Raw genomic sequence first — 20,140 nt, 5'->3', positions numbered from 1 at the left:
TGCTGTTTACCTGTTATTTACTATCTATGCTACTTAACTCTGTGACCTGCCTGTATTTCTCGCAAGACAAAGCTTTTCACTGTGCCTCGGTACACGTGACAATAAATTCAATTCAGTTCTGCGTGCAAGATAGCTCATGTGTTGCCAACTCAACTGCAGTGAAAGTGATTGTGAAAGACATTGGGACACTGACAGATGCTCAAATGCAGGGTATTCATTTCAGGTTTCTGTTTTGTAACTTCCTGCAGCAGACTATAAGAGACTGAGCCACGGTCTGGGAAATAGAACATAGAGCAGTACAACACAGGAACAGATTGACAACGGTTTTAGTATTTTACTGAGCTTGATTATTTAGGAAGTTTTGGCTGTGAAATCTAATGGTAGAATTGTAAGTACAATTTCAATAGTCTAGTATCCACTCAATGCTTTCCCCCTGCTTGATCTTCATGATGCCGAATGAATGCTTTACTGATCTGTTCTGTTTCTCCAAGAACCCCCTGGAGAGAGTTCCTAATAACGATGGGCTGCACCACATGAGAAAGCTTCCAAGTTTCTGAGACTGGCAGATAGTGTTAATCACAGAGGAGAGGACAGGAGTCCACAATTAGATTAGATTCCCTACAGTATGGAAACAGGCCCTTCAGCCCAACAAGTCCACACCGACCCTCCAAAGAGCAACCCAGCCATTCCCCTACATTTACCCATGATTAATCCACCTAACATTATGGACAATTTAGCATGGCTGATGCACCTGACCTGCACATCTTTGGACTGTGGGAGGAAACCGGAGCACCCAGAGGAAATCCACGCAGAGACGGGGAGAAAGTGCAAACTCCGCACAGTTGCGCAAGCCGGATATCAAACCCGGGTCCCTGGTGCTGTAAGGCAGCAGTGCTAACCACTGAGCCACCGTGCCACCCACACATTCTCCAACACATAGGTACAAGACAAGACAGGACTTCCCAAACAATGACGGGACCTGAGGAAGTTGCCTCATTAAAGATCTCCAGCTGTTCAACAGGCTACTCATTCTCTGACTTAGACAGTTGTGAACTTTCTGAATTCTCTATTACAGAGGGCTGTAGAAGTTTATTGTAGAGATTGATTGATTTTTGTTCACCAGTGATATATAGGGTTATCGTGATAGTAAAAGACGTCAAAGTGTTTGATCAACCATGATCATGTTGAATGGCAGGGCAGGCTCAATGGGCTGAATGGCCTACTCCTGTTTCTGTGTTCATCTAGTTGAATCTCCCAACTTTGCAGACTATGCATTTCCTTCCATTCTGAATTCAGTTATTGTGGGTTTGACCAGATCCTCTAGTCAACTAATATCTAACCCCACCCCTTTGTAGTTCAGATCCTTTGAAATAAAGGCCTTCATTCCATTATGTTCAATGGACAGTGCAGGAGGGCATGCCAGGAGTTGCACCAGGCATACCTGAAAATGACTTGTCAATCTGCTGAAACTATCGAAAAGGACTACATGCTTGCCAAACAGCATAAACAGCAAGAGATAGACAAAGCTAAGCGATTCCACAGCCAATAGGTTAGATCTAAGCTCTGCTGACCTGCCACATCTACTTGTGAATGGTGGTAAAGGACTCAGTGGAGGAGGAGATATCCCAGTCCTCAAAGTTTGGTAGAAGATTTGTAGCTCGGGTGCTCGTTGTTGTGGTTCTGTTTGCCGAGCTGGGAATTTGTCTTGCAAACATTTCGTCCCCTGTCTAGGTGACATCCTCAGTGCTTGGGAGCCTCCTGTGAAGCGCTTCTGTGCTGTTTTCTCTGGTCCTCAATCATAGAGGAGCTCAGCACATCAGCGCATGAGACAAAGCAGAAGCATTTGCAAAAATCTTCAGCCAGAAGTGCCACGTGAATGATCCTCCTGCAGTAGTCCCCAGCTTTACAGATATCAGTCTTCAGCCAATTCAATTCACTCCACGTGATATGGAGAATCAGTTGGATACTGCAAAGGCTATGGGCCCTGGCAACATTCTGGCAATAGTACTGAAGACATGTGCTCCAGATCTCGCTGCTCCCCTAGTCAATCTCTTCCAGTATAGTTACAACACTGGCATCTACCCGACAATGTGGAAACTTTCCTGGGTATGTCCTTTACATAAAAAGCAGGATAGATCCAATCTGGCAATTTCCACCCCATAGATCAACTTTCAATCATCAGTAGAGTGATGGAAGGTATCATCAACAGTGCTATCAAGTAGCACCTACTCAGCAATAACCTGCTCAGTGACGCCCAGTTTGGGTTCCACCAGGACCACTCAGCTCCTGACCTCATTACAGCCTTGGTTCAAACATGGACAAAAGAGCTGAATTCCAGAGGGGAGGGGAGGGGGACAGCCCTTGACATCAAGGCTGCACTCGACCGAGTGCGGCATCAAGGACCACTAGCAAGACTGGAATCAATGGGAATCAGGGGCAAACTCTGTGCTGGTTAGAGTCATGAGTTTGGTGCTGGAAAAGCACATCAGGTCAATGATGTGAAACATTGATTCTCCTGCTCCTCCGATGCTGCCTGACCTGCTGTGCTTTTCCAGCAACACACTTTCAACTCTGATCTCCAGCATCTGCGGTCCTCACTTTCTTCTGGTTGGAGTCATACCCGACACACAGGAAGACCGTTGTGGTTGTTGGAAGTCAGGCATCTCAGCTCCAGGACATCTCTGCAGGAATTCCTCAGGGTAGCGTCCTAGCCCCAACCATCTTCAGCTGCTTCATCAATGACCTTCCCTCTGTCGTAAGGACAGAAGTGGGGATGTTCAGCACCGTTCGTGACTCCTCAGATACTGAAGCAGTCCATGGTCAAGTGCATCAAGATTTTGACAATATCCGGGCTTGGGCCGATACATGGGTTAAGTGCATGGTCCTGGAAAAGCTGGAAGATTCCTAATGAAGGGCTTATGCCCAAAACATCAATTTTCCAGCAACACACTATCAACTCTGATCCTCAGCATCTGCAGTCCTCACTTCCTCCTCCTGAGGCCAACACATGACAAGTAACATTCGCACCACACAAATGCCAGGCTGTGACCATCACCAATAAGACACAATCTAACCAGAGTGTTACCATCACTGAATCCCCCTACTAACAACACTGTAGGGGTTATCGTGAACTAGAAACCCAATTGCACTTGCCACCTAAACACAGTGACCACAAGGGCAGGTCAGGACACTGCGGCAAGTAACTCACCTCCTGACTCCTCAAAGCCTCCACCATCTACAAGGTCCATGTCAGGAGTGTGATGGAATATTCCCCATTGGCCTGGATGGGTGCAGCCCCAACAACACTCAAAAAGCTTGACACCATCCAGGCCAAAGCAGTCCTTGATTGGCACCACATTCACAAACATCAACTTGCTCCACCACCAATGCTCAGTAGCAGCAGTGTGAACCATCGATCAGATGCGCTGCAGAAATTCACCAAGGATCCTCAGACAGCACCTTCCAAACCCATGACCACTTTCATCTAGAAGGACAAGAGCAACAGATACATGACAGCACCACTCCCTGAAGTTCCCCTCCAAGCCAGTCACCATCCTGACTCGGATATATACCGCCATTTTTTTCAGTGTCACTGGGTCAAAATCCTGGAATTCCCTCCCTAAGGGCATTGTGGGTCTACCTACAACACATGGACTGCAGTGGTTCAAGAAGGCAGCTCACCCCCACCTTCTCAAGGGGCAACTAGGGACGGGCAATAAATACTGGTCCAGTTAGCAATACCCACGTCCCACAGATGAAAACAAAATTAACCTTTCTAACAATGCTTTTTATCTGTTGACAAATGTTAGTGATTTTTGTATTCAGTCCGCTAAATCTATCTCCTCCTCCACAGTTCTTAACTTCTAGAACATTCCCTGATAATATTTTTATTTGGTGTAAAGTTAGTGAGTTGTCACTTTACTGCTTTAAATGATTAATAGTACAGCAACACACTCCCTTTCAGTTTGAAAGCTGAATCCTTTGACAAGCTCTGGACTGTCTCATTTCACCCACAGGAAATGATTGTGAATCATCAGCTTTGACTGTGGTATTTCAAAGACATTTTGCTAAATATTATTTGTCACGTAGCACGGGGTGTTTCCGCTTAATGTGAAAGTAAGTCAGAGACAGTTCTCAATACTTATGAGAGCACAAAAGGTTCAGAAAACTCTGTAACTCCAGAATGTGTAGTACTCAAGGAGTGGATTTGTAGATTTCCGTTAATCAGTTATCTTCCTGCGATTAATCATTGTTTTTCTGCTGTTCTGTACATTCTAAAGTAATCCAAGAATCTGCTGTTGGTTTCTGCAAAAAAAGTTATTCGTCTTCACCAATAAGTCTCCTAGGATGCTGCTCCCTGGAGTTCATACCCTCAGAATGTGGCCCCTGGTGTTTGCAAATTTTCCAGTGAATCATAGAATCCCTGCAGTGTGGAGGCAGGCCATTCAGCCCATCAAGTCAGCACCGACCCTCTGAAGCACATTCTACCCTGATCCAATCCCAATCCTGCATTTTCATGGCCAATCCACCTAACCTGCACATCTTTGGATTGTGGGAAGAAACCCATACAGATTCAGGGATAACATGCAAACTCCACACAGACAGTCACCCAAAGGTGGGATCAAACCTAGGACCCTAACACTGTGAGGCAGCAGTGCTAGCCACCGAACCACCCTGCCACCCACTGAGTAAATTCCCAAACTAAAGCTAGAGTCATAGAGATGAACAGCATGGAAACAGACCCTTCGGTCCAACCTGTCCATGCTGACCAGATATCCCAACCCAATCTAGTCCCACCTGCCAGCACCCGGCCCATATCTCTCCAAACCCTTCCTATTCATATACCCATCCAAATGCTTTTTAAATGTTGTAATTGTACCATCCTCCACCACTTCCTCTGGCATCTCATTCCATACACGTACCACCCTCTGCATGAAAAAGTTGCCCCTTAGGTCTCTTTTATATCTTCCCCCTCTCACCCTAAACCTATGCCCTCTAGTTCTGGACTCCCCAACCTCAGGGAAAAGACTGTGCCTATTTACCCTATCCGTGCCCCCTCATAATTTTGTAAACCTCCATAAGGTCACCCCTCAGCTTCCGACACTCCAAGGAAAACAGCCCCAGCCTGTTCAGCTTCTCCCTATAGATCAAATCCTCAAACACTGGCTTCATCCTTGTAAATCTTTTCTGAACCCTTTCAAGTTTCACAATATCTTTCCGATAGGAAGGAGACCAGAATTGCACGCAATAGTCCAACAGTGGCTTAACCATTGACCTGTACAGGCACTCCAGGGTTGAGTGATAATATCACTATGCCTGTAATCTAGGTTCTGTGTCCCTGCATCTTGGGGCATAGATTCGAATCTGACTATGGCAGACGGTGAAATTTTTATTCAATTAAAAATATGGAATTAAACGCCATAAACTAGCCCTAATGATGCCCATGTAAACTCTCTACTGATGCCCATGTAAACTCTCTAATGGTGCCCATGTAAACTCCCTAATGGTGCCCATGTAAACTCTCTAATGATGCCCATGTAAACTCTCTAATGATGACATGTAATTACTTTGACTGTAGCTGAACCATGTGATTCACAAATGTCATTTAGGGCAGGATCACAGCTGCCCTTATCCAGTCTAGTCTAAATGTGACACCAGACCACACGGCAATGTTGTCAAATCTCAGTCACAGAGTCATACAGCAAGGAAACAGATCCTTCAGTCCAACCAGTCCATGCCGAACATAATCCTAAACTAAACTAGTCCCACCTCCTGACCCACATACCTCCAAGTCTTTCCTATTCATGTTCTTATCTAAGTGTCTTTTAAATGTTGTAACTGTACCTGTATCCATCACTTCCTCAGGAAGTTCATTCCACATGTGAGCCACGCTCTTTGTAAAAAAAAAATTGCCTCTTATGTCTTTTTAAAATCTCTCTCTTCTCACCGTAAAAATATGCCCCTGGTCTTTAAATCCCCCATCCTTGGGAAAAGATAACTACCATTCCTTTCTATTCAGTGACTGCAAGAGCCCAGGGGATGGAGTGGAATCTGAGAGTCACGTTGGGTAGCTTGGAAAATGCTCCCTGTGATGAGAGCAGGGTGACTCAGTGGTTAGCACTGCTGCCTCACAGCTTCAGGGACCCAATTTCAATTTCACCCTCAGGCGACTATCTGTGTGGAGTTTGCATATTCTCCCTGTATCTGCGTGGATTTCCTCCAGGTGCTCCGGTTTCCTCCCACAGTCCAAAGCTGTGCAGGTTAGGATGAATTGGCTAAATTACCCATAGTGTTCAGGGGTGTGCAGACTAGCTGGATTAGCCTTGGGAAATGTAGGGTTACAGGGATAGAGTGGAGGAGGGGTATGCATCTGGGTGGGATCCTCTTCAGAGGGTTGGTGTGGACTTGGTGGTCTGAATGGCCTGGTTTCACACTGTTGTGATTCTATGAAAAAAACGCATCTGTGCAGCATGATTGGTGGATAACAAAGAGGAAATAATAATCAAGTTGAAATCTGACCAACACTAAAGAGTAGTAAGATAAAAGAGATGGACAAGATGCAAACAGCCACACCAAACCTAACCGTCAGCAAACTTCGGAATAAATAAACTAATCTTTCTTGTGACTAGCTTCTCATTCTCAGTACAATCTGGGATTCTTGCTGCCTTTAGTGTAACGTCTGTAATGAATATCACAAATCTGCTGGGAGATGACTGTGGAGTAATAATGTCACTGAACTAATGATTTGGAGGCCCAGGAGGAACTCTGGAATTTTGGTTCGAATGCCACCATGGAATTTAAATTCAATTAGTAAATCAGGAATATGAATCCAGTCTCAGTGATGGTGATCTTGGAGCACTCATTGCATATTATAAAATAAACAGAGTTTACTAATGACCTTTAGGGAAGGAAACTGTCATCCTCACTTGGTCTGACCTATATGTGACTCCAGACCCTCAACAATATGGTCAAAGGTAATTTGGGATGGGCAATAAATGCTAGCCCTATCTGTAACACTCACATGAATAAAAGTAAGAGTTAAACCAGTTAAAAAATCTGCAAGTATTTCCCAGTAAGTATCTGTAAGTTAATGCAACAAGACTCAACAATATGCACAATCTACAGGTCATTATGACTTTATGTGATAGGGTAGAAGCAATGTTAGACATGTTGGCAGAGTTGGCATCTCTCCTGACTGTTCATGACCAGATAGGTCAGATTTAATAGAACCAGTCAGAGCATAGTAAATAATGAGAACTGTTTCATTGGAGGGAGAGTCAGTAACAAAGATACAGGTTTGGGATAACTGACAAACAATCCAGAGAAGAAGTTTTTAAACATAGCCACGGTTTGCAACTCGCTACTGTGGAATCAATAATTGAAAATTGCTGAGTAATAGGACACCGGGGTATAGTGCAACAGATTTGTTTGAAATCACAAGTTTTCAAAGTGTCTATGATTAAAAATAAACCTGTTGGACTATAACCTGGTGTTTTGTGATTTCTGACCTTGTCCACCCCAGTTCAACACCGGCACCTCTACATCATGCTGAGTTACACGGAAAAAACAGTCAGGGATTGTTGGAATTCCTTATTTATATATTTTCCAAAAGCATCATATGTTGCATGCATCCACGAAAATCTGACTCTAAATTCATGTTTACTCTTCTTACACCAATGCACAAAATTGGAATGGCTCCCATTGTATTTCAATGCCACTGATAAGACCAGTTCAATATGATGACCCCCCCTCTCCACAGAAAGGATACTCGGGATGGTGGCGACAGCAGAAACTGTGGACAGCATTATCCTAAAGCCACAAACCAAACTGGTGTGATGGCAAGGCATCATTTTGAAGGAAATGTAACTCTGCAGAATAAGGTACATGGTCCCCATGACAAACGCCAGCAGCGCCCCAATGTCATGAACGATTCTCAACGCCGTTTCCTAAACACAAGACAAAAGATTAAAAAATGAGTTGATGAGAAATTGAAAGTTCTAATATTGATGAAACCAGATTATTTGATCAGAATCAATAAGGTGATTTGGTAACTTGACGGTACAGATCCCAAGGCAATGGACAAAAGAGGAGGATTGTATTTTTTTTAAACAGTGAATGGTTGTAATTTGGATGGTGCTGTCTGAAAGGGCAGTGGAAGCAGATTCAACAGGAAAGTTCAAAAGGGAATTGGAACAATACTTGATAAAGAAAAACATGCGCGGTTACAGAGAGAGAAATGATGATTTGGATAATTAGTTAGCTCTTATAAAGAGTTGGCACAGCAACAATGGGTCAAATGGCCTCTATCTGTGCTACAAGATTCCATTAGGTCATAGATCATAGAATCCCTACAGTGTGGAAACAGGCCCTTTGGCCCAACAAGTCCACACCAACCCTCCGAAGAGTAACCCACCCAGACCCATTCCCCAAACCTATTGGTCTATGTTTATCCCTGACTAATGCACCAAACCTACATATCCCTGAACATTGGCCAATTCACCCAATCTGCATATCTTTGGATTGTGGGAGGAAACCGGCACACCCAGAGGAAACCACACCCCCCCCCAAACACAATAAAGACAGAGTCCCCCTTGTCCTCACCTACCACCCACCAGTCTCTGCATCCAACATATTATCCTTAAACACTTCTGCCAACTCTAACTAGACCCTACCACCAAGAACATCTTACCCTCTGACCCTGCATTTCCCATGGCCAATCCACCTAACCTGCATATCTTCAGGCTGTGGGAGGAAGCCCACACAGACACAGGGAAAACATGCAAACTTCACACAGACAGTTACCTAATGGTGGAATCGAACCCAGGTCCCTAGCGCTGTGAGGCAGTAATGCTAACCACTGTGCCACTCTCCTTTCTTTGAGGTGAGATATTAAATCCTACCTGCATTCTCAGGTGGACTTGGACTTTGTAAAACAGCAGGAAAGTTCTCCCAGGATATTCTTTTCAATATTTATCTCTAAACCATCATCTCTGGAACAGATCATCTGGCAACTATCACAGTGAGTTTGATATGCACAAATTGGCTGCACATTTCTCTCCTTTATTCCTTCCTCCCTTGCTGTTGCTCCTCCTTCCTTTCTTGATGCAAGAAGAGTTGGCACTTGGAATGAGGGCAGAAGTTGACCTTCTACCCAATGTCCTCCCTGCATTAGGCACTGACACAACCACGGACCCTGATGTTGCAGACTATAACATACCTGAAAATTTGCAACAATGCACATTCCAAGGCAGCCAAGTGCACCACATATTAGTGCAGCAGTGTTTAGCCTGAGATTGATGATTTGAGTCCTCTCGTTCAAGGTCTTTAACAGCTTGTACCGAATGTACATAACCACCAAACCTGAGGAAATGGTGCAAGAAACACTAATCAGCTGATGAACAGACACTGTGGGTGATAAGTCGGATGATTCCCAGCGTTAGAGAGAAAGAGACAGAAACATATATTTCATATCACGGGGTGCTGGACGGAAATGCTTCAGTTAAGAATTACGACCGCAGGGAATTGAGATTTTGGCGCCAAAATATGTACTTGCTCAGGATTTCAAGTACATCAGTCTGTCCTCCCTTCTCTCTGACCTATCACCTTCACCCCATCTCCATCCACCTATTGCACTCTTATATACCGTCTCCCCAGCCCCACCTTCCTCTCATTTATCTCTCCACCCCCGAGGCTCCCTGCCTCTATTCCTGATGAAGGGCTTTTGTCTGAAATGTCAATTCTCCTGCTCCTCAGATGCTGCCTGACCTGCTGTGCTTTTCCAGCACCACTCTAATCTTGAATCTGTGGTCCAGCAACTTGGGGACTGAAGGTCACTTTAAGGATCTGAGTTCACACAAATGAGGAGCAGGAGCAGGCCATTTAGCCCATCACATCTGCCCTACTGTTCAATAATGTCATGGCCGATCTGTTTCTGCTCCACATTTCACATTTCCATTTATTGCCAATAATCCTCAATTCCCTGCCGATCAAGAATTTATCTACCTTGATCAGTCGTAAAAATATTCAATAACCTCACCTCCAGTGCCTTGTGAGCCAGAGAGTTCCAAAGTCACAAAGCCCCCTGAGAAAGCTGCCCGTCTCCTGTCTGAAGCAGCGGTTACAGGATGGGGAATAATTAGACCTCAGCAAAGGGGTTAATCGGGGTGGGCCCAAGGCAGATAAAGACGGACAGAGAAAGAGAGGGAAATTGGGGTCATAGAGAATGTGGCTATTGCTAACAAAAAGATACGAGATGTTTGTTTCAATTTTAAACCGGACCAGCAGACTCTGGGTGTGAATGGTCTATCATTATCTCACTGTCGCATTCTATTAATCCCAATCTGCCTGAAACGTCGATTTTCCTGCTCCTCGGATGCTGCCTGACCTGCTGAGCTTTTCCAGCACTGCTCTGATCTAAACTATTAAGCCCAAGACCCAGGTAATGTTCTGCTGATGGCCAAAAATATGGACTTCACCTCTGTGCAATGAGAGTCCTTTCAATGGGCAGTTTGCATCAATTAAGCAATACAAAGGGCAAGCTGAGCACATTGGCAATGCCATCATGTGAAAAGGATGCCATACACCAGGGCGTGGGGTGTGAATGCTGGTTCAAAGTGACCTTGCCTATGTTTTTGGACCTTGCAAATTTCAGAAAGACATGGTGGGTGGCACAGTGGCTCAGGGGTTAGCACTGCTGCCTCACAGCGCCAGGGACCTGGGTTTGATTCCAGCCTTGGGTGACTGACCGTGTGGAGTTACACATTCTCCCCATGCCTGTGTGGGCTTCCTCCCACAATCCAAAGATGTGTAGGTCATGTGAATTGGCCACACTAAATTGCTCATAGTCGAGAGTGTGATGCTGGAAAAGCACAGCAGGTCAGGCAGCACACCACACAGAAAATTCTCCTACTCCTCGAATGCTGCCTGACCAGCTGTGCTTTTCTAGCACCACACTCTCGACTCTAATCTGCAGTCCTCACTTTTGACTAAATTGCCAAAAGTGTTCAGGGATGTGTAGGGTAGGTACCTCAAGGGTAAACACAGGGGAATGGGTCTTGGTGAGTTACTCTTCAGAGGGTTGGTGTGGACTTGTTGGGCCGAAGGGCCTGTTTACACACTGTAGGGAATCAAAATATTAAAAAAAACTCTTGTTGAAGGTATCACAGGCCACCTTCAAAGAGGCACCAGTGGATCATAATACACACAGCTCCTAGCACTCATGGGGAGCTGATCCCCTCTCCACCTGAACTGTGAGTCTAATGCAAGACTCCCTTATATACAATTGTGCCTTTGGTGGGTGAGATAGAGCTGGGAGGAGAAGGGGTCAGTGCTCAAGTGGCACTGCCACTCTGCTGCCACTTATTTGCCTCATGGCCAGTGATACATTCATCAGAATAACGAGGAGCTTATACATGACCCTCCTTGACAGAATGTCATTACAGTCTGGGGGATTACATTGAACTTTCATTTGTGAGGGATGTGAATGCTGACTGCTCTCATTGCTCAGGTCCTGTTATGTTTCTTCTGCTCCCTACACAGGGCTGTGACAAATGTAAAGGACAGAGCCAGCCATAGCAGGAGGTGTTACTGTGATACTTTGAAGGCTGGGAATATCCCGGGACACTGTGACTCAACGATGCTAGCTTCCGGGCTCAGACCCGAGACTGGCCATCAAGGTGCCAGCTAGGTTGAACTTTCATGTGACTGGTTCATTCCAGGAAGCCATTGGAGAAGCAATGTGGGATCTCTCAGGCATCCAACTACAAATGCACCAAGGCTGATACCAAAGTCATCAGTGCCAGACCACATTATTTCCCCAAGATGAAGTAGGTACTGCAGCCTGTGGAATAAATGCAGAAGCATAGTCCTGGGTGCAGGGCACTATAGACTGTACACATAACACACTGAGAGGGCCAGATCACAAGGAAACTATTCTATCAATGTGCAAGTCATCTCTGATCATCAATGCTGCTGCTTAGAAATCTGCACCAGGTACCCAGGAGCATCCATGATCCCTATATCCTGGAGAATGCATTCTGATAACTCTGTTTCTCTCTCCACAGATGCTGCCAGCCTGAGTTTCTCCAACAATTTCTGTTTTTGTTTCAAATTTCCAGCATCCACAGTTCATTGTTTTACAAACCCATGTTCCTGCTGCATTTCAGGAACCAGATACCTGACAAGGCTGGTTACAGGGGGACAAGGGCTGTCATTTGTAACCATGGCTGATAGCTCTGTTACACAGATTCCTGACAGAGGCCGATGGTAGATACTCTGCTGCCCATTCCTCCAGCAGGGCCGAGGTGCAGCAGGTGGTAGACAGCCTGAAAGTGAGGTTCCCCTGTTTAGGCCGGTCTGGTTGCGGGGCGGATGCGAGGGGACACACAACACAATCCAGACGGAGTGTGCCACATTCTCCTCCCTTTGCTGTGCCCTACCCCAATGCAGCAAGAAAAGAGGGAATGTGATGGATGTTGAGAAACTGGGAGGGTGGCATCAGTCTTCTGAGAAGGAGGAGGAGAACATTGAGCAGGAGGACAGCACCCTCTCCATGACCGAGTGCAGCAATGGTGGGCACTACAAGCCAGGCCAGACCTGACTAGCACCCAGTTCCAGCGGATGACAGCGGTGTGCAATGACCAATCACTGACTGTAACACTATGAGAAAGTAAGGACTGCAAATGCTGGACAGTCAAATCAGAATCGAGGGTGTGGTGTTGGAAAAGCACAGCAGATCAGGCAGCATCCGAGGAGCAGGACAGTTGACGTTTCAGGCATAAGCTCTTCATCAGGAATGTGGCGACTCTCCTGCTCCTCAGATGCTACCTGACCGGCTGTGCTTTTCCAGCACCACAGTTTCAACTCTGTAACACTGCTGAGGCAAATGGAGCTTCTCATTGATTCCTGTTTCTTTTCATGTTTGTAAGAACAAGTTAATCTTTTGAAAGTTTCCCCGTAAGTGATGACTCTAAACTCAGCTCTGATGAGATGCTGGGCTACATTCAGGGAAGTGTAGCTCTGACTGAGAGAGAGGTGAGCAAGTTGGGATGTAGCTAAGGCCCACTGAATGGTGCGATCTGCCTCTTAAACAGCCATCGTTGTGGGAATGTGCAGCTGTATGTGCAAGGACGTGTCAGCCATATCGCCTCTGTGGCATGAGGAGCATTGGTTTGCCGTTGCTCTGCCACAACATCCAGACTGTCAATACTTGACCGGGTACACGGCTGGGGGTTAAAGTTGGCATTGGCTTCAGGAATGCCAGTGTGCCCTCGCACTGACAAGTAGTTGAGGTTACAGAGAGTGGGAGAATCAGAGTATCAGGTGATAGGCACCATGGGGCAGGATACATCAAGTGAGTTTGAGACAGTAGTGTAGGAAAGCTCACAGGGCGCATGGGAGAGAAAGCTCCATCAAACTCAATGAAAACTTTTCCAAAATTTGGTAAGAGTCAACTCTTTATTTTTGCTTCCCAGTAAATAGATTATATTACTTACAGTGTGGAAACAGGCCCTTTGGCCCAACAAGCCCACACCAACCTGCAACACGCACATCTTTGGACTGTGGGAGGAAACCGGAGCAAACCCACACAGACACAGGGAGAACATGCAAACTCCACAGTTGCCTGAGGTGGGAATTGAACCCAGTTCTCTGGCATTGAGAGGTAGCAGGGCTAACCACTGTGCCACTGTGCCACTCCCTATTAGATTAGATTAGATTAGATTACAGTGTGGAAACAGGCCCTTTGGCCCAACAAGTCCACACCGACCCGCCGAAGCCCAACCCACCCAGACCCATTCCCCTATATTTACCCCTTCACCTAACACTACGGGCAACTTAGCATGGTCAATTCACCTAACCTGCACATTTTTGGACTGTGGGAGGAAACCGGAGCACCCGGAAGAAATCCACGCAGACATGGGGAGAATGTGCAAACTCCATACAGAGAGTCACCTGAGGCGGGAATTGAACCTGGAACATGGATATATTTAACGGATAGTTACAGAAACACGCAAGGGATAAAAGAAAGTAGAGGGAGGGAGATGACAAAGGAGGAAGATTGTGTGCACGAAGGCAGCTGGTTTTTCTGCTCGAGACTCTGTTTACTGTGGGTTACAGAAGCTGTGGTTACAGTCCCCCATTTCTCTCTGTTGTGTTTGCAGACTGGGTGGTTGTCTTACCTGTATTGCAAACCCTGTGGATTTTCCTGTTATAGATGTGCAGTTTAATTGTAAACATATTTCCCACATTGCAAACACTATACATTCACAGAAAATGGAGGGAATCCAACACAAGACCCACAGTTAGCTGGGCAGTACAATTCGAAATCAGATCATGCTAGAAAAACAAAGTGACAATCTTGTACTTACCCAAAAAAGCAGAGAAGTTGATCATTAACCCAAATATGCATCTTTCTGGAGGCTGGGTCCCAGTATCACTGCAAGAAAATATTTAAAAACGATTATGAAGCAACTGTATAGAGTCACAGAAACAAGTCCTTCAGCCCACCATAAATACAATAACCAACAAACATCAAATTATTCTAATCCCATTTACATCTTAAATAGAAACAGGTGACTGAGTTGGATGATCAGCCATAAGGATGTAATTGTATTGGCAGCAGTCAGAGAAGGTTCACTAACTCACAATGTACAATGTGTGATGATTTAATCAGCTATCTGTCATCAGGCAGCATTGCTTTGACGAGCTATACCTCAGTGAGCACAGGGCTAGGGCCCTATTCACATGGTGGCCAATATGATTTGTAGTGTGTGGGAACGTAGTAATCCCAATGTGTACATTGTGCGTAAGTGAGGACTGCAGATGCTGGAGATCAAGGTCAAGACTGAGGTGGTGGAAAAGCACAGCAGGTCAGGCAGCATCAGAGAAGCAGGAAAATCAATGTTTCGGCAAAAAGCCCTTCATCAGGAAGGTGGGGTGAGGGGAAATGAGGAAATTGGTGAAGTCCATATTGGTGCCATGGGGTTGGAGGATTCCGAGGTTGAAGATGAGGCTTTCTTCCTCCAGGCATCGGGTGGTGAGGGAGTGGCGATGGAGAAGGCCCAGGGCCTGCATGTCCTTGGCAGAGTGGGAGGGGGAGTTGAACTGTTCAGCCACGGGGCGATGGGGTTAATTGGTGCGGGTGTCCCAATGATGGTGTCATTGAAACTGAGCTCAACTGCAGGAGTTGGTAAGTTCACAAGTTTGATGAACATAATTTCAGAGACCAGTTGTGCAGATAGCCATGATATGGTGACAGAATACAGATGTCAATGGTTTTTTTGGGTGTTGATAAATAAGCTGCAGGATCCAAACTGCACACAGACATGCCATTGCTCTCAATATGCAGTTGTTTTATGGTCTTACTAAGTGTATGTGAAACACTTATTTAGTACTGTTGGCTTTAGAACACACAGTCATTTGACAAATCCATGCAGGGCAGAGCCTGTCATAGAACTGGACACAAATGGAGATCACTTCTGTGTGTCTTGGGGAACCCACACATGGATCAGCACAGTGAACCATGAGGATCAACCCATCAGGCAGATTACCAGATCCCTCTGTACATCAAAGTGCTACAGTATCTCCCAATTTCAATAATATGCTGCTTTTCTATTCTTCCTGTTAAACTGCACAAGTTTATTAACATTCTCACACAATGTTCTGTATCTGTCAAATTCATAGATTCCAAATAATTAGGAAAATGGAGAGAATGAGGAGACATTTCTTCAAATGGATTATTATGAAGATCTGGAACACAATGTCTAAGAGGTCGGTGGAATCAATTAGAAGAGGAACTTACTGAAGGCAACTGGAGAGGATTAATGTTTTTTAGATTACTTACAGTGTGGAAACAGGCTCTTCGGCCCAACAAGTCCACACCGCACCCGCCGAAGTGCAACCCCTACATCTACCCCTTACCTAACACTACGGGCAATTTAGCACGGCCAATTCACCTGACCTGCACATCTTTGGAGTGTGGGAGGAAACCGGAGCACCCGGAGGAAACCCACGCAGACACGGGGAGAATGTGCAAACTCCACACAGAGAGTCGCCTGAGGCAGGAATTGAACCCGGATCTCTGGCGCTGTGAGGCAGCAGTGCTAACCACTGTGCCACCGTGCCACCCACAATGTGGAGGATTCTGAGCCACAGCTGGGCTGTATTGTGGGATTGCACTGATTAAAGAACTGTCGTCACTTTTTGAATGACAATGTCTGCCTTGACTCCCAATACCTTTTCTTATAACCTTTATTATTTCCACACCATCCACTGTCTCAACATACCATTGATTTCTTACTTTGCACATGTTAGCACGAACTGGCACCTATGATGTGCGACCCATACTGTGGGGTCATTCCTCCAAACAAACTACTGCCTTCCCTCTCCTGCTCCCTTCATGAGTCTAGTGTCTCCTGAATCAGGTCACCTGTTGCATTGGGGTTTCTGATAATGGGTTGAGAACAAACCACAGCCTCCAACACATGGTCTCAGAAATTCAGCTCAACGACAGATTTGGATCAGTCTGACCCCACTTCAGTAAAAACAAGTCGAATTTTGAAAGCCCATCAGTTTTGGTTTTAATCACATTATCTCACGTGAAGATGTGACACAGATTTTCTGGAAATTCACTGCAATGTGATGTCCATATTTCAACATTTGAAGTGTCACTTCCTCAAAATAAAAAGCTTTAATCAGATTAAATTCTGTCCTAATACCCTCTGCCTGATTCAATGTTTTGTCTGATTATGCTCCTTGAGTTACCCGTTATACCATTAAAGGTGTTAATGTTCCTAATGTATCTACCCAAGAGGCAGATATGGACCAGACCAAGTAAGAATATGAAAGGTCAATTGGGGAACTGTACTCATTTTTATACTAATCTATGATCACCACTGCTAATTAATTTTCAACTTCAGATTTGTTTTTAGTTGAATTTAAACTCCAGTGGCTGCTGTGGAGGGATTTGAACCCATGTCACCAGAGGATTAATGTAGCTTCTGGATTCCTCAGCCACTGATATTAGCATTAAGCCAATGCTTCCCCAACTATCCCCCATTGTGACCCTCGCTGGGAGATTTGTGAACAGTCATGAACCCCCCACAGGTGGTGGTAGGAGAAGAGTAATCCTATTGGAGCTGGGAGAAAGGAGGTTGTGAAAGAGCCTTTGTTGACTCAGATCACAATAGCCCCAAAACTTCAACTCCTGGCCCCACTTTGAGTCTGACCCCCATTTTGTGAAGCCCTGACTGAAGGGCTTTAGTCTCCCTTTACATCAATTGCTGCTGTGGTATAGAGAAACCGCCATGTCAACTGACCAGATTAGCCTCATCTCCAAACACTGTTGATGCAGGGAAAGGAGAAATGTGAAACTATTGTGCCCTTGTTGGAACAGTGATATTGGGATGGTTTAGGTGGGAGTTTTGTGGCCCAGTGGGTGGGGCTGCTGCCTGAGAGCCAGATTCTCTGGGCTTGAGTCCCATTCCAGGAAGGAGAGTGTGTTCATAGAAAACAGGAACTGGAGTAGGCCATTCGGCCTTTTGAACTTGCCCCACCATTCAATATCATCCAACTCAGTGCCCCTGTTCCTGCTATCTCACCAAACTCTTTGATCCCTTTAACCCTAGCCAGCAGGTGGGACTAGATTGGGTTGGGATGTCTGGTCGGCATGGACAAATTGGACCGAAGGGTCTGTTTCCATGCTGTACGTCTCGATGACTCTATGATTCTAACAGCTTCTTGGAAACATTCAGTGTATTTGATCTCATCTGCTTTTTGTGGCAGAGAATTCTACAGGCTCCCCACTCTCTGGGTGAAGACATTATCCTCATCTCTGTCCTAAATGGCCAACCCCATATCCTTAGACAGCGACTCCCAGTTCTGGACTCCCCAGTCATCAGGAATATCCTTCCTGGGTTTACTTGATGTGAGGAGGAGAAACAGGTTGAGAATCAACTTACAAACATTTCCAGCAAATGCAGCAAGCAGTAACAGCAGGTGGGAGACCTGGTCATCCAACATGTATATAAAGCTACATATTGTCAAAGCACATTGCATTCCTGGGGAGGTGGGATAGTTGGCCAGTGTGAATCAAATTGGAATCAATATGGGATTCAATCCTCATTCCTTCTAGGGGCAGATTCAGGACCTGTCCCTGGTCTAGGTCAGGGTCAGTGCTGGGTCAGACCTGACCTCTGTCAATCTTCCTTCCCACCTCTCCGCTCCACCCTCTGGTCTGACCTATCACCATCACCCTCCCCACCTGCATTCACCTATCGTCTTCCCAGCCACCTTCCCCCCAGCCTTACCCTCTTATTTATCTCTCAGACACCTCCCCCCACCCCCCCGCCCCCCCCCCCCCCCCCCCCCACATTCCTGATGAAGGGCATATGCCCGAAATATTGACTCTCCTACCCCTCGGATGCTGCCTGACCTGCTGTGCGTTTCTAGCACCACATTGATCTGCAGTCCTCACTTCTTCCCAGACCTGTCCCTGCTAGAGATCACTGAGTGCTGGGTCAGATCTGCCTTTGGGTAAAGAACTGGGGGAGGGGAGATTCACCTGAGGGGGAGAGGCTTGATTCTTTAATTGAATGAGAGAAGTCTAAGACCTTAGACTCAGGCCATTCAGCCCATTGAGTGCTCTGCCTTTCCATTATGGCTGATATGTTTCTCAACCCCATTCTCCTGCCTTCTCCCCTTAACCCTTGGGCCCCTTATTAATCATGAACCTATCTATCTCTGTCTTAAAGACTCTCACTGACCTGGCCTCCACAGCCCTCTGCAATGAGTTCCACAGAGTCCCCATCCTCTGGCTGAAGTAACACCACTTCATCTCAGTTCTGAAGGGTCCGTGGCTCACTCTGAGTCCTGTCAGTCAGCATGACCCAGGTTACACCTTTGTCTGAAACCCCGTATAAATTTCAACTCGGAAACGAAACCTTAGGTTAGAGGATGATTTGTGATCAGGGAAGGGGAAAATCTGTGAGCAGGAAACCCGCTCCACAAAGCGGCTGGTCAGATGGAGCTTATTTTAATTGAAGTTTAAAAAGTGGAAACTTTTCGAGTTGATTTCTCCGGAGAATATTTTCAAAGAAGGCGTTAATCCGCGGGAGGAGGAAGGGAAGACCAGGGGCTGGGTCGTTCGGGAAAGTGAAACTTTGACAATCGGCTGCTGGACGGGGCTGTGAGGTGGAGTCAGTGCAGACAGACAGAGAGAGAGAGAGCGAGAACATAACTGAACTCCGGGAAACAGGGAGTCGAAGCAAGTTGATTCAGACATGCAGTCAGCTCGACTTGAACAACGAACAGAAGTTGCTGGAGAAACTCCGCAGGTGTGGAGAGAGAAAGCAGAGTTCTAAAGAAGGATTATTGAACTTGAAACGTTTGCTCTGTTTTTCTCTCTCTCTCCCTCCCGAAAGATGCTTGCACGGCTGCGGAGTTTCCGCAGCACTTTCTCTTTCGAGATGAGATCCTTTCCCCCCCTCCCCCGCCCCCAGCCCCGCCACCATCCACTTGTGTCCCTCCTTTCAGAGCTGGAGGGGGTTTGGAGGGAAGTTTGTTGCCCCCATCCCCAGGGTGTTCCCTGTGAGAGGGAGCTGCTCACTGACCTGATGAAGGGGACCAGAGGAGGCACATGCCGGCTCAGTACCGCGATCAGGAACGAGATGGCAAAGGCAGCACAGGACCAGATGACCAGAGCGACAGGCAGGCAGCAAGTCCCGATCTGAAACCACCACATCTGCGCCGATCTTCAGGCTGGAGCTCCGCACTGTTCAATGTCAGCACCAGGTTATAGACTGCTCCTTCCGGATCTCATGGTAGCTCACTGTTCAGGGAACTACACAAAAAAAAATGCCCCGGCCTGAAATGACCACAAACTCAATGGAGTCAGCTTGAAATGTCTGGAAAGAATGAGATTTAGCAACTTCCCTTTTCGCTTATCACGTGATGAACCATTTCAATCCTTTGCTGAACTTCTGGTAAAAGCGTGGGATCTGTGCCCGAGGGGGTGGGGATTAAGATGCAGCATCCCCCCCCCCCCCCCCAACCTCCGTCCCACAAAAACACCATAAAATTACCCCCTTCCCTAACCCAGTCTGCCCCTCTGACAGCACAACCCCCTCCAAACAGGTTCCGAGGT

General features: G+C 46.3%; 1 protein-coding gene across 1 annotated transcript in view; it reads right to left on the bottom strand.

Moving 5' to 3' along the window:
* The window catches only part of dram1 (DNA-damage regulated autophagy modulator 1), a 33,766-nt gene extending 13,832 nt beyond the window's left edge, over positions 1-19,934 (bottom strand). The window contains exons 1-4 of the mRNA XM_072552013.1: positions 19,608-19,934; positions 14,367-14,434; positions 9,218-9,360; positions 7,769-7,946 (exon numbers count right to left, since the gene is read on the bottom strand). Coding sequence (XP_072408114.1) covers positions 7,769-7,946; positions 9,218-9,360; positions 14,367-14,434; positions 19,608-19,738 — 520 coding nt within the window. The 5' untranslated portion in view covers positions 19,739-19,934. The remainder of the gene's footprint in view (positions 1-7,768; positions 7,947-9,217; positions 9,361-14,366; positions 14,435-19,607) is intronic.
* Positions 19,935-20,140: the final 206 nt, after the last annotated feature.

The sequence above is a fragment of the Chiloscyllium punctatum genome, chromosome 32, assembly GCF_047496795.1.
Source record: "Chiloscyllium punctatum isolate Juve2018m chromosome 32, sChiPun1.3, whole genome shotgun sequence".
In the NCBI taxonomy this organism is placed as follows: Eukaryota; Metazoa; Chordata; class Chondrichthyes; order Orectolobiformes; family Hemiscylliidae; genus Chiloscyllium; species Chiloscyllium punctatum.
The sequence above is the reverse complement of the archived record's forward strand: the minus strand, read 5'-3'. Positions and strand labels throughout refer to the sequence as shown.